Below are 14,837 nucleotides of genomic sequence, written 5' to 3'. Positions count from 1 at the left end.
CGTGTAAATGTAAGAGTGTCTAATTTTGGTAGGAGTGTCTCACAGTTTATGCACTCACATTAAAAACACAGTTAACAAGCCATTGAGAATGACATAGTCCCCGCTATGATTGGGTTTTAAGGAATTAGCACTACTCTGATCACGCAACAACACTTGTGAACCTAAATCAAACAGACTTAGATATGTTGTGTCTGCTTTTCGGACATGGAACATGGATTGGTCGGGTATGGGGGATCATATCAATATGAAAATGGATATGCAAATGTATGTCATAGAACACTGTCCTAATACCAACTCTGAATGAGATCTGTTCAAGCATGTCTGAGTTATGGCTTTGGACATGAAAAATTCACAAACAAAATGGCTGCCAGGCAGCCATATTGGATCGTATCATGACGAAAATGGATATGCACATGTATGTCATAGAACACTGTCCTAATACCAACTTCGAATGAGATCTGTTCAAGCATGTCTGAGTTATGGCTTTGGACATGGAAAATTTGCAAACAAAATGGCTGCCAGGCAGCCATATTGGATCGTATCACAATGAAAATGGATATGCACATGTATGTCATAGAACACTGTCCTAATACCAACTTTGAATGAGATCTGTTCAAGCATGTCTGAGTTATGGCTTTGGACATGGAAAATTTGCAAACAAAATGGCTGCCAGGCAGCCATATTGGATCGTATCACAATGAAAATGGATATGCACATGTATGTCATAGAACACTGTCCTAATACCAACTTTGAATGAGATCTGTTCAAGCATGTCTAAGTTATGGCTTTGGACATGAAAATTCACAAACAAAATGGCTGCCAGGCGGCCATATTGGATCGTATCATGACAACAATGAATATGCACATATATGCCATAGAACACTGTCCTAATACCAACTCTGAATGAGATTTGTTCAAGCATGTCTGAGTTATGGCTTTAGACAGGGAAAATTCACAAACAAAATGGCTGCTAGGCGGCCATATTGGATCGTATCATAAAACAAATTGACGTGCATATGTATGCCATAGCATGTTGCCCCTGTACCAAGTTTGAAAAAAATCGGTACAGGCATCTCCAAGAAACGGCTGCGGACGGACGGACGGACGGACGGACGGACAGACGGAACCCAATCCATAAGTCCCCGTTCCGGACTTCGTCCGCAGGGACTAAAAAATTGGTGTGAGGATCAAAACGTGACTCAGAAACCGGCAAAGCAGAATTTGATATCACCAATTGTATTAATACCAATTTCCATAGTTCACTGGTATTTACCTCATCTGGATTATGTTCGTATATATATATTTTAGACTTTATCAAATTATTGCATTGATGAACTTGTCTTCTATAATATCTCTTGAAATGACGAGTACTTGTGTTTGGGTGCACTTGTTCCAAACTCATTCATCAGTGGTTTTTTCTCAGTCTTTTTAGATTGGAAACTGAATACTGGAAACATGGGTCTTTGACTTTTTTCTTTCCTCTTGTAACTTCTAATGAAGTCAAAATCTGCCACTTCAACTCGGTGCATTCTACGAGCACGTAGGAGTTGATGTACTGCAAATATAGCAACAAGAATACCACCTATGGCTGTTAGGGCAGCAAGTGATGTCATTGATGCAGTTACGGCTGGTGATGGCCCTGGTGCTGTAAAGTAAAACAGAGATGTAGAGAAGTTTTTAAGATCAGTTTTCATACATTTGTGCTGATCTACATGTAGTCACACTGCAGTAATGTATCAATGAAGATCACAGCAGTGTGATTATTCAAAAACATATTTTGTCCTATTAATTTTTGCATCTAAGTTGCTCTGCCAAATTCCAGTTGATCTGAAAATGTTGTTGGACTTACCCTTTCATTTTCAAGCGTTCTTGGTCACTGAGCTCTCTTGTGAAAAGCATGATTCTTGGAAAAATACTGTATAATATATGCAATTTTGTCATGATGACAAAATGTGTTATTTCTGCTATTTTTGCATTATTGGAACTTAGAACAAGTATAAACTTACAACATTACAAAACTCTACTATATGTTCGTGTATTTCACAGTGATGAATAACATGATCTATACACCTACCAGGCTTGTTGACTTTGATGTCCAGAGAAGCTACATCCAAACTGATATCATTATATGCAATGACAGTCAGACACATCTGTCCGGTAGAATTGAAGTAATGTACCAGATTGAGTTGGCACGTCTTTTTAAGGACAACCTCTTGGCAAACATCGGTGAAAGTTTGATTGATTCCGACTTCACAGCTCCCATCAAGATTAAGATACCAACACATAGTGACAGGCATACTAGTAGAAAAAAGACACCATATATCTGTAAGTATACTGCACATTTTGCATTTTTATTTGGCAACGACAGCATTTGGGATTTTGGAAAGAGCACCCTCTTTAGGCCTGAATAACAACTTTGACTATCTGAACATGGTGTCACTGGAACTTCAAATACAGATACCGATACCAATACTGCACTGCCATACGTGTATATTTGTTAAAGACTGGCAGTTGAATATTCACGATAAACAAACAACAAATTTTGGAAATAAATAAAATTACAATAATCAATAACATACTTTCTAGTTGTACATCTATGTGTAACTTATAAACTATATCTGGCATTTGGATGAATTTGACATTTTGATGACCAGCGCCACCTAGTGGTAGACGTTAGAAAATATAAAGTGGTACTTTTGACGTGTACTCTACTTTTTGTTCTTTGGAATGAAAACCAAATGTCAATTTTTCAATCATCCAGCTAACAATAACAATGGATTGCTAGAGTAGTTCAGCTGAGATTTTAGTGCTCCACACAAACTGTGTGATCAACCAGTAGGTATATGTTCATTTGCACTTGGACAAACATCATAACAACAACACAGAAATTGAAATGTCACTGTTCATGTTGTCAAATAAAGAAGAAGCTATCACAGATTTGCAACATCCACCACCAGAGGGCGCTGCTTACTGTAAGACAGTGTAGGAGAATTGTGAACAATTTAGTAATTCTGACTGTTTAGGTAAAGTCAGTAGCCATACAGTGTCTTTAGCAGGTGATTTACACAGACTTACCTTCCAGTACATGTCATTGTGTAGTTGGAATCATGTCCAACAGTTACTGTATTACTACCGTACATAGCTACATTCTCAACAGGATCTAGAAAAGGCAATAGTAAGAATTCACGAATGTTAATCAGCTACAACAGAAACTCGTATCATTTGATCTATGGAAGAGATTAAATCAATTTGCTGTTGAAGCCATAAGACTTGTACTTAAAAGTCATATTTTTAATTCAAGGCAGACATTTAGTGGACAGACTGTGAAGGGAATATTTTATAAATATATTGATATGATCATTGGCAGTCTTGAACTGCAGTCTCTATATTTTAAAATCAACATCATTTTCACATGAATACATTTACAGCTGCATGAAGTGACTGCACAAGGTTGACATTTGATAATCCTGAATGCAAGTTAGTTTAACAAAGTGTATCACATTGAAACTTTCAAAAAGTTCAATTCTACGCAATGCATTCGATTCATCTCAAAATAAGGATTAGCATTTAGGTGTGAATGATAGTTGTCTGGCAGAGCTATAGAAAAGGTCCAGAACAAAAGAATGATCCTATGTAATCCTCATGGCTCCACTGATAAGATAAACACTAATGCGAGAACCTGGGATTGAATCATAGGCCTTTATGACACTATCTTTTGGATAAGTTCAGAAATGAAATTTCATTGTGGAGAGACGATAAACTATACCCTTATCACATGGAATGGTGAAAAATATACTTAAAATATCCTTATTCCATACTAAAAGTATACTTTTGCAATTTTGAAAACATTCAAAGCATATATTTGATGTATACTTGGTTGTGAAGTCAGAAAAAATGTGATGATCGTACCTTGCTATCTAATGCAAGATTGAGAACAAAATACAGGTTTGAGAAAGAAAATAAAATTATAATGGTGTGTATAACCCTGCCTCATACCAATGAGTAACACTTTTTGGCGAGGAATGAAAATTGTACGTGGTAGTAAAATACAATGCTGTCATCTCTAGTCAGTTAGTCATCTATCACAATCATTCAGTTCATCTAGATGACCAATCCCACTTTCTGAGTTTTAACAACAATTTGAGACTGTCTCCAAGACGTATACATGTCAATGTGTGAAATACCTACCCATCAATGTGAGAGTCTGATTAAATTGTCCTGACTTGACAATATACACAGTGGGTTGTAATGGTACCGATGCTTTAATTTTCACAGACACGTTATACCTCCCGGCTAATGGATAGCTGGCCAATGCACTAGGCTGTAGGGAAATAATTTGGCTGCCATTAAAAAAACTATTAAGATGAAATGTTTGGTAATTACAGTAAACGTATTACTATGAATGTCAATTATTTCATCATACATGAATCTTTCAGGAGTTCAATCACGTAATTTTGATAAAAAAGGGGAAACATAAGAGAAAACAAGGAATAGTACCATTCTTTTGGAAATTATAAAATCTTTGTTGAAATTCATTCATAATGAAAGGAAATCTTCATTTTTCTGTCAAATAAATAGTTTTATCAAAATTTATAAATTCTGATCAAAGAAGTCTCAGAGAATCCAGGTATGTTTGCTTTAAGCACTTGTACAGAGAGGTTTGTAAGAGTTGCTTAAAAATAATTTTGCTTTGTCATACACATTCAGAAAGCATTGCTGACAGACTTGTTTTGTTGATGACAGCTAGCGTACAAAACAATCACTGAGTCACATCATAAACTGAAACTCCCAGTTTCAACAAAACTTAATCTGGGACCAGTCCCAGTCTAGACTCTCTCACAGTCCTCGGAGCTTCGCTTTACTAAAATTAAAGCTAAACGAATTATTTTGTATGTACCGATACCAGCTATATAACCGTACTCAAATATCCTTGTACTGTGCGCCCTCATCGACCATGATAGCGATAACCATTTGTTGACGTGTGACTGCGATGCTTGGCTTCACGAAAACACGGAGTGTCACCGTCACAGGTCAACGAATAGTTATCTCTATGTCGTCGATGAGGGCACACAGTACAAGGTTATTCGAGTACGGTCATGTAGTACGTTATGTGAAGCTCCGAGGGCTGTGAGAGCGTCTAGTCCGAGTCCTAATATGAGACTGGTCCCAGTTCCTGTCTGAGACCAGTCCTAGTTCCAGTTTGGGTATGATTTCAATTCCAATCTGAGACCACTCCAATTTCCAAAATGGGACTGGTTCTTAAACTGTTTTTTGCCAAAATGGGAGTGCCAGTTTATATTAATTATAATCCCAGTTTGAGGTTTGAGCTAGCTACCTTATATACCTGGTACAGCAGATAAATTGTACATTCATAAATACACGTACACATACACTGAACAACAAATGTTACATGTTCCTTATAGTCTACCTGTACAGATGACAGATGACAATAACGACAATATAAGACAGGAACAATAATTATCAAAACAACTAAGCTACTGTCATCAACAGACTGTGTGCAAAAAGAAATTTAACCATCAAATACTTTGACATCCTCACCGCCTTACCTTGGTTGTATTCTGAACCATGTCATTGCCAAAGTCCCACATAAACAGCATAGTAGAAGCATTGAAATAATGACTTGGATCATAGATTCCTGCAGTAAATTCTATTGTTGCATTAGTTGCATATGTCCACTTCTTGCTAGATGTCACATTCTGCTGCACAGCGTTCAACTCACCATTCATAAATTCTGAAGGATTGAAAGCGCAACATTGTATATAAGTGGTGCATTTAGATGTATATAGATGAACTGCATGGAATTTTGTTTGTAAAGCAGTTTTTGAGTGAATCTTATGCAAAGACATACACAATCTGATTAATACCTGGAGAAGGTTCAATTTGCTTTATTCAACAAATTTCATGTCTACCAGCTACTAGCCTAGAATCCAGTGGTGTGGAGAATTTTGCTATTGCCATTCCCCCTACAATGCATGACCGGTTGCTGTAATGGCCATGCAGCCCTATATATCTGTATATATGTACGCAATTTGGGAGGTTATCAGCCTGTGAGGTGGATAATTACCACCTGGTACTCAGGTGTACACACCCATACCAGGGCAGTAATTTATAATGTAATGTTTCTCTAAATGGTGACTTCCTTAGACTTAATTATTGCAATTTCAGTGACTTTCTGAGTCATATTATTTGCCCATGACCATGATGTGTAAATGTCAAAATTATGTTATTTTTTGCTGATTAATATTCATGTTGTTTGGAAAATTGTAACCTCGCCATCGGGTCACAATGAATATACATTGTAGCTGAGACTGTAATCATGATATAATGTCAAAAAAAAGTACAGAAGTGTCAAAAGTACTGTTATCACTTAAATATATATCAGAATTTACGTTTGTGTGCACACGTACGTTCACATATACGATATCATGTATGACAACCGTGGTATGTTTCAATGACACAAACCATTGATTCTGTTGTCACACCATACACCCTAGTACATGTACACCCAATAAAATGGAATGATTTGGAACTGGAATGTTATCTCTATTGATAACCTGAACTCATTCTGACATATTACCCTATTTAAAGTGGGTCATGTTGACATTTTACTACAGTGGTGCTGTTCTATGGAACAATCTACCCCTATCCATAAGATCAGCTCCGAACACATCAATATTTAAAAGAAATCTATACAGCTATTCTTAAAGAATGTAGTCTAATAATGTAGTTGGATATCTTTTAAAGTACACTGTGCCTCTGTAACTTTTTGTCCTAGTTTGTCCCTTTTTTGTTTATTTTTCTGTGTATGCAATCTTGCAACAGGTTCCATTGGGAGAACAGTGCTTAAGCACTGAAATGATGTCTGTATATGAAAGATTAATAAATAAAAAAAAAATCAATCAAAAAAATCATGTATTTAATTTTTATTAGGATGGTTCATGAAAACTACTTTTTACATAATACAGTGATGACATTTATGGTGCCTCCTCAGTTGAAATATTTTGTGTTTTTTTGCCCTTTCAGTTTTCCATTTTTTGATTCCATAATGTACTTCTTGATTAGTTTGTATGCAAAAGGTAGAATATTACATGCTCAGCAGCTAAATCCGAAAATGTTGGCCTGATAAATATTTTATAATCAACGTTGATCAGACTGTTTGTATTCTTATGTTTCAGTTGTAAATATATCTTATCAATTTCTGTGATTGTTCAAGTGTTTATCACTTTTCTTACATTTCAGCAAATATATATCAACCTGTTGAATGCAATAAACACAAACATTTATTCTTCACTTTATGAGACACCTACAGAGTGGACTTTGTACAAATGTTTCAAGTTTTATTTTTGAAGTGTCATCTTCAGAAGTGAAAATATGTCACCTTGTAGCACCACTCAATTGACACAATGACGGCTTTGTACTTTATTATCAAAAAAATAAGTCTGTTACCAATGCTCTGTAAAGGTACATTTAGTCAAAATTATTGTTCTAAAAAGACATAGTTTAGAGTAATTTTTTTTGTTAAAACATACACACAAGAAATTTGGGACTACAAGACATTTCACATGTATACTGTGTAGTAGAATAGTACGGATATAACAATACATGCATCACATGCTAGGCATGTGACATATATAGGTCGATTGATTATAAATAGGCCCATTACAGTGTAGTATTGTTTTGATACAAGGCCATCATCTTGATTAGATTCCAGCTGTGTGGTACTACCTACAAATGTAATACATCACAACAAATCAAGTCGATTGCCTGTTTTCATAGTTAAGTATTGTTACAGTCTTAATAAAGTTAGAGATTAAACAAATTTCTGCCACTTATAATAGCCAATTATTTACTGAACTTTTGAGGAAATAAAAATGGAAACTCCAATTATAAATAATCAAATAATCAAATGATTTTCCTTGGTTCCCAAAACAAAATGATTTGGATTGTGTCAAAAAATATCTCAAGTTCAATCAATATTTTTTACTGTTCTAAAATCTGTGACTATATATACCCCACCCTGATGAGATGTATCAGTCACACTGTGATATACTGTATAACAACTTCCTCTTTCCTTTCATGTACGCTTTCTTGTTTCTCCAACCTGAATACACAACACCGACTGAATAATACAGCACTTACATGTATGTATAAACATATATGATCCTGAAATTAGCATATCATGCTCGCCACAAGAGATCAGTTTAGTAGCTAGGTGACAATATCACATATTACATTGTGAAATGTGATCATTCATAAATTCAAAATAAATTTTTTTCCCCCTTATCAGTTCTTAATCCAACTCAATTTGCAGCAAAATAGAGGTATTCTTGGCGTAATTACAACTTTTTGATTATTTATTATATATAATTCTTATTGTAATTACAACCTTTTGATAATTCCATTATATCAATATGTCATAAATTAATATTTAATATGAATATGATTTGTCAATTGAAACCAACTTTAGGCAAGATTGTATTTAGTTCATGACTATGTTGAATATTATTATGGCATTAAAATCATATTAATTTTGTGAGATTGGATAATTATGACTTTAAAAATCCACATTCTGTTTTTTAAAAGATTGAATCAAATTCTACAAGTACTTTTAAATATCATCATATTATATTCTCCATTCTCATTTACAGCAAACTTTGATTCAAACTTGTCGGGAAGATGTTTGGGTTGCCTTTTTATATATAATTCTGGGAATTTAAATTAATGTTTGTGTACGCTATAGAAAACTCGTGTGATTTGTGAACTGTACTCATCATCCACTTAATAGTGTTTCCATCTCTGACACCTCTCCTTGGCATCCATCCATAGATTTTACTCGGATGGATCATGATGTAAAATGAATACTGAAATCATGGGAATGAGGTAGCCGTGATATATAGCTAGGGCGAACAAACAATGAAAATGAAAGTGTGAACGCCAATGCTCACTCATCAGATTATAAAAATACATAAAAAGAACTTAAAATGACTTTATCTGATGAAATACGACGTGAGAATGTAAAAAACGTCATTGTGATTCAACTTGATATTCTTAATTCTTACCTGTGATAGTGAATATGGTTTCAGCCTTTGCTATCACGTTACTTCTCTTTTTACCATTTCTGTATTTAAAAACTTTAACTTCCATGACATGATCACTTCCTATTTCTAGCTTTGTATATTTTACACTGAATTTTGTGTTAGCGTTTGAAACTTGAGATATCTCCTCATGCCACGGTACATCGTCTTTCCATTCATACAAGTACTGATTATCACTGTTATCCTCATTATTATCATCATCAACAAGTGCAGCATAGAAAGTTGTTATGGCATCTGCTATTGTAGGACCATCATTCCTTAGTATTAGTATCCCTTTTTCTTTACTTGTATCTGTAAAATCAATTGACTAATGTGTTAGTATCTTTAGTTCATTCATCAGTAAAGATTTCAAGCTATTCAGAACAACACATGTTGAATTATTCAAAAACGTTGGCAAATCCATTCTAAGTATGAGTATAAGCACAAATTTACATTATATTCTTAAAGTATTGATGTGGGTTCACCCTTGTATGTATGTATGTATGTATGTATGTATGTATGTATGTATGTATGTATGTATGTATGTATGTATGTATGTATGTAATAATGTACATGTATATGCATATGATAATGTGTATGTATTGTTACAAGTTTATTTTCTGTTTCTACTGTTATGACTGACTATATATATATGAAACTAAATTATTCAAATTCCAGTATGTTATCTAGAACACTGACTATGGGACAGGAAAACTGTTGACAACATTTGAATCATTTATTGACTACATACAAAATGAATCTCAGCAACCTAATCTTGTCTCCATGGCCAGTCACTCTATTGTTGGTTTGTACTACTGTGATTGATAAATACTGTAGAGTAGTACAAAAATTGTAAATCACTGTTTGATTGTGCAGGTAATAACATTGTTGCATTGTTCATTGTTTTGTTAGAATGTCCCCCTCTATTTCTGATGCTATAAATGTGTTTACTTTGGTAATTCAGCTGAATGTTAATTGGTACACTTTTGAAAGTTTTTAAATGTCAACAGGACAAGTAAGATTTTTTTAACCTGAAGTGTGAAAATGGGGTGATTGAAACACAACTGCATACTTCAGAATTATTTAAACAAAGGCTTAAACTTGTAGTTGTACCTTTTGGTTGACATGTCAATATACACACTCCTTGACAATGTCAAAATCACAATACATTGATACAAACTAGTTTCAGATGTCTTTGTCAAGCTTAACAAAAATTTGCTTCCGATTTTTATTGTCACAGCAATATTAGACTTTCAATCTATCAACCGAGTTGCCGCAACAAAAATCAGGCAATTCAGTTGTCTCATGATGTCAATGAAATAGTTCAGCTATCCCAAATTATAAGTCTATACTAGTATACTAGCAAGTCATTATGTAGGTGGTTTCATTCAAAGCTCATTTAGGTTTCTCAGTTCACAGGATCACAATCATGGTTGTTTAGTGTGGTTAAAATTGTAAAGGCAAGATCACTGACATAATGCCAAGCTAGACTGAATTCACATTGAACTTGATCCAGTGTGGTGAAGACAGAGCTATTGGTAGACTTACAAATGGGGACAAAATCAACTTTGCCTGTATATGTCTTTATCGAACGAATTGCGCGTATTCGTTTGGAGAAATCTTCCCCAATGCTGATGTTAGTACCCTTTAATTTGGTGGCGGCCGCGAGTACTCTTGACTTGTCCTTAAAGCGTGTAAACATGGCGATAACTGGCTTCATTCCGTGTACTTCTCGTGCATTTGTTATTCGGTGAGCTCTTTCGAGTTCAATCTCCTCCGAAATACCAAGCTCGTTCGAAAGTACAGATTTAACTTTTGCTTCAGAAGCACTCCAGCTTTCGGCTGCATTTTCTTGTCGAATGCCATAGAAGATAAGATTATTACGTCGACCTCTGTTTTCTAAATCGTCATTGGCCCGCCTCAAATCATTGTTGTCTTTCCTTAGTTTATCCAGAACCGATTTAATCTCTTGAATGGCTTCGTTATTTGATTCCACATCCGCTAGTTTCGCTGTATTACTTTGAAGGTTGTCTCTTAATTCTACCATATCGTCCTCAATGCAATCCATCCTGGTTTGTAGTTGGTCTAACTTTTCATGGACGTATTCTGATTCTGAGATAATTTTGTCCAGTTTAGCATTTATACCAGTGATATCCTCCTTTGTGACTGGATCAGTTGATCGTAATTTTGGAGGCCCCGGATTACTTTCAACGTCACCGGCAATCAGCACCAGACAGACAAGACATAGTTTGATCGACAATGAGGTGTGACAGTTCAGTAGTGGAATGACGAGGGTGGCCATCTTGAATGGTTTTCTGAGCCTTGCTGGGTCTCCACCTCTAAAGGCGCCAATTTTGGCTCGATATTGAAAAGTAGATATTCCCATGGTGATGGGTAGTTACTAAGTACACTTATAGACGATACATTAGCTTTGAGTGAGCTATAAGTATATCGGGGACGCAATTATCAGAAAGAGTTTGGAGAGTCGATCTTACCACATGTAGCTTGGTCCAGTTACGTCATACATACATTCATTCTTCTTTTTTTCGGATGCATCCACCTTTGCATTTGGGCCGGTGGCCGTGAAACGCAAATAAAACCTATATATATATATGTCTTTATCATTCTTGCAAACCAGAGCTTTTTTTTTCTTCTGTGATACTTTGAAAGTGCATCTTTGGGTGGTGCCATAAAAGAGGCTGTGGTTTTATTATGACAAGAATTTTATTGACTTATAAGCTTTGCTCATTTCTGTTTCTCACAACTACTGAACTAGACTATGTTTATTAATGGATGTATTAGTGTACTAATACATTCATGGTTTATTAAAATGGTATCAAATCATCTCTGTAAAGAGAGATCTTGAGATGGAGATTCAGTGCAGGGCACTAGACTGTAGTCTAGTTTCTATAAAGTATTGTTATGATTTACACCTCCACTCACAGTGTGTTTATAGTTAGAAACCATGTTGGTATCCAGACTAGTACTAGATTAAGACCATGGAAGTATAACCCACATGTGGGTTATACTTCCATGCTAAGACTAAATATAGAACATGGAAGTATAATGTGGGTTATACTTCCATGTATAGACTAAATGTGTCCATGAATGTACATGTATTAGGGGAGAGCTGGGTAGACAACAGACATTTTACTTCAAAGGGTAGTAAAGACAAAGGGTTAATTGGTCTTAACAAAGGGCAGCAGTGGAAATTTACAAGGCATTCATAATCCTTCTCCAATATAGTAATACATCCATGATGTGTAATAGTGGCACCACAGCAAAACCTCATCTAGAGAAATGTCTATTGTCAAGTTCAGAACTTGTATAGACCTGTATACTATCCTTTTATCACTAGAGACAGACAAGGCCAAACGTAGACAAACACATGTAATTATGTTATATAACAGGAAGAGGTCACTGAATGTTATCACCAACCTTCCAGTTCACACTTTTACACAGTTTAACCCTTTGTCTTTACTACCCTGCATCGTTCATACATAGACCCTCCACGTGGGGGGTTTATGGTTAATACTAAAGTCAAGTTTTGACTACTATGAAAGCTTTGCGTTCATTTCACACATTCCTTTTAATTTTTTTAGGTGTTTCCCTCAGTTTCCACGATATGGCCATGTAATGTCACGGGGCAGCGAAAATATTAGTAACAATTTGATCTGATCAGATTTGATTTATTGTTGGTGGTTGAGTACCACTTATTTTTCAATTGTTTTTCTTTCCATGGGTAGACTTTTTCGTGACTGAATATTCACTCTCTTGATCAATGTATGTTTACTGACTGAATAACGACATGTCCTAATATTCTTTATTTCCATTCCCTTTGCCCAAATGAAAACACTGAATTCTCACCTTGTAATTACTCAGGTTTGAATTTCATTCACGGTTTACGTGTTCTCTAATATCCTCTGGAAGATTATCACACCAAATAAACACAGTTTTGCATACTGATTAGGTAAAACTTAAAAGACTAGTCAGGGAAAGAAAAACACTAGAAAAACGAGCTACCACCTCGAAGAAGTGTACAATACATCATGCAACGGTGCACTCACCTTTTGATTTGAAACCCAAAGGATGACGGAGTGATCAATGTAGGAAAATACCATTTTGTCTCATACGTATTACTATTATGCATTCATTTCATTAAAGCTAGTCGCTGCCCTATGGCACAGGAACCATAATAAACGATGCCGATACCATATCATGTGTACACTATTATGAAAAAACGTGATGTGCTTACCTGAAGGGGTCGAAGTTTTCGAAAACGTTGAATTTAACAGCACTAATGTTGGGAGAAAAATGCGTATAAGTCGACGGGACATATCGACAGTGAACGTTCTATATCCTGTTAATGTAGTTGCTTGGAGGCATCGTCTTCGATGGGCGGAAATCGGTCACAGAGTTACCGCTGAAATATTATGATGCCTGCAATGCGTACTTGTATGGTCATCGCGCGGAGATCGTTTGCCTCGCTCGTCAAGTTGTGATGATATGACGCAATGTATAGTCATGTGATGCTTAGTATAAACTGTCAGGTGACCAGAAGACATCCAAAGTGGTTTTATTGTTTCTCCAAGGTCACGTGATTGTTGGTTTAAATTTTACTCCACATGGCGTTTGCATACATACATTCATCATCAAATCAAATGCTCTATTGTTCTGTCATTGCATTGTAAATGTAAAACATACAATGTATTACCAAACTCATGTACAAAAACGGATTTGTCATAATTTGTGTAATTTATTTTCATGATCATTCAAAATCGAGCCTATTTATGGTGGTCTATTTATGCACAGTCCTTCTATCAGAGATTTAGATTGACTGTAATTTACAAAGTGAACAGCGGCGAATAGCCATGCAGGCTAAACGACTGATGACAGTCTGATCATAATAGAGTAAGTGGGAAAACGTAAGAAATTTTATATATGGCCGTCGATCATCAGTTCCACATCACGTTACAGACTAATCGGGTATATGTATAATATGATGCCTGTTAGGCAAGCTCTCTGAGAAGGCGCGTATGTGTTGTAAGGTAGCAGCGCAGTGTAGGCGGTTAACTCCGAACTGTTGTTGCTTAGTTGTGTCATGTGTGTGTCAATGTCCTGTTGAGTGGTAAAATGGTCATGAATGAGAAATGGATATCGTTTTTAAAGTTTTTATTGAAAATAATAATGTTTTTACCGATTCTACTTGAAAACCCAAGCTAAACTACCCCAACCCCAACCCCTAATCAAACCAAACCAAACCAAACCAAACCAAACAAACCAAACCAAAACAAAACAAAACAAACCAACCAAACCAACCCCCCCAAAAAACAAAAAACAAACAAACAACAACAACAAAAACCCCAAGACAAACAAACAAAAAAACAAACAAACAAACAAACAGACAAACAAACAAACAAACAAACAAACAAACAAAAAACCACAAAAACAAACATAAAAACCAAAAAACCCAAAAAACCCAATATACAAAAAAATATATAAAAAAATCCAAGTAACAATTTGAAACAACATGAACAAAAATCAAAAATCAAGTCCGGCTTTGTAGGCTAATCACCACGTTACGTCACATCCAGGCTGTTCATGCGTACGTCACATCCCATTGCTAGTATGTTGAAACATCACTAATTCATCAATACTTTGCTTACCTGTCTATAATTGTGATCAAAAGCGATACAGTGAATTTCACAATACCTAGCAGTACTGTTTGATACAACTATGCAG

The 14,837-nt window shown here is 35.5% G+C and overlaps 1 protein-coding gene across 1 annotated transcript; it reads right to left on the bottom strand.

The window, feature by feature from the left end:
- Positions 1-679: 679 nt before the first annotated feature.
- Positions 680-13,592, bottom strand: LOC144435610 (transmembrane protein 130-like). Its single transcript, XM_078124201.1, has 7 exons — positions 13,351-13,592; positions 9,081-9,407; positions 5,568-5,752; positions 4,189-4,321; positions 3,076-3,160; positions 2,075-2,298; positions 680-1,645 (listed from the first exon to the last, which is right to left on the bottom strand). The coding sequence occupies exons 1-7, from the start codon at positions 13,430-13,432 to the stop codon at positions 1,344-1,346; spliced, it is 1,338 nt and encodes a 445-aa protein (XP_077980327.1). The 5' UTR covers positions 13,433-13,592; the 3' UTR covers positions 680-1,343.
- Positions 13,593-14,837: the final 1,245 nt, after the last annotated feature.

Source organism: Glandiceps talaboti, chromosome 5, assembly GCF_964340395.1.
Source record: "Glandiceps talaboti chromosome 5, keGlaTala1.1, whole genome shotgun sequence".
NCBI classification, from domain to species: domain Eukaryota; kingdom Metazoa; phylum Hemichordata; class Enteropneusta; family Spengelidae; genus Glandiceps; species Glandiceps talaboti.
Note: the sequence above shows the minus strand (reverse complement) of the source record. Positions and strands in the feature narration are given on the sequence as shown.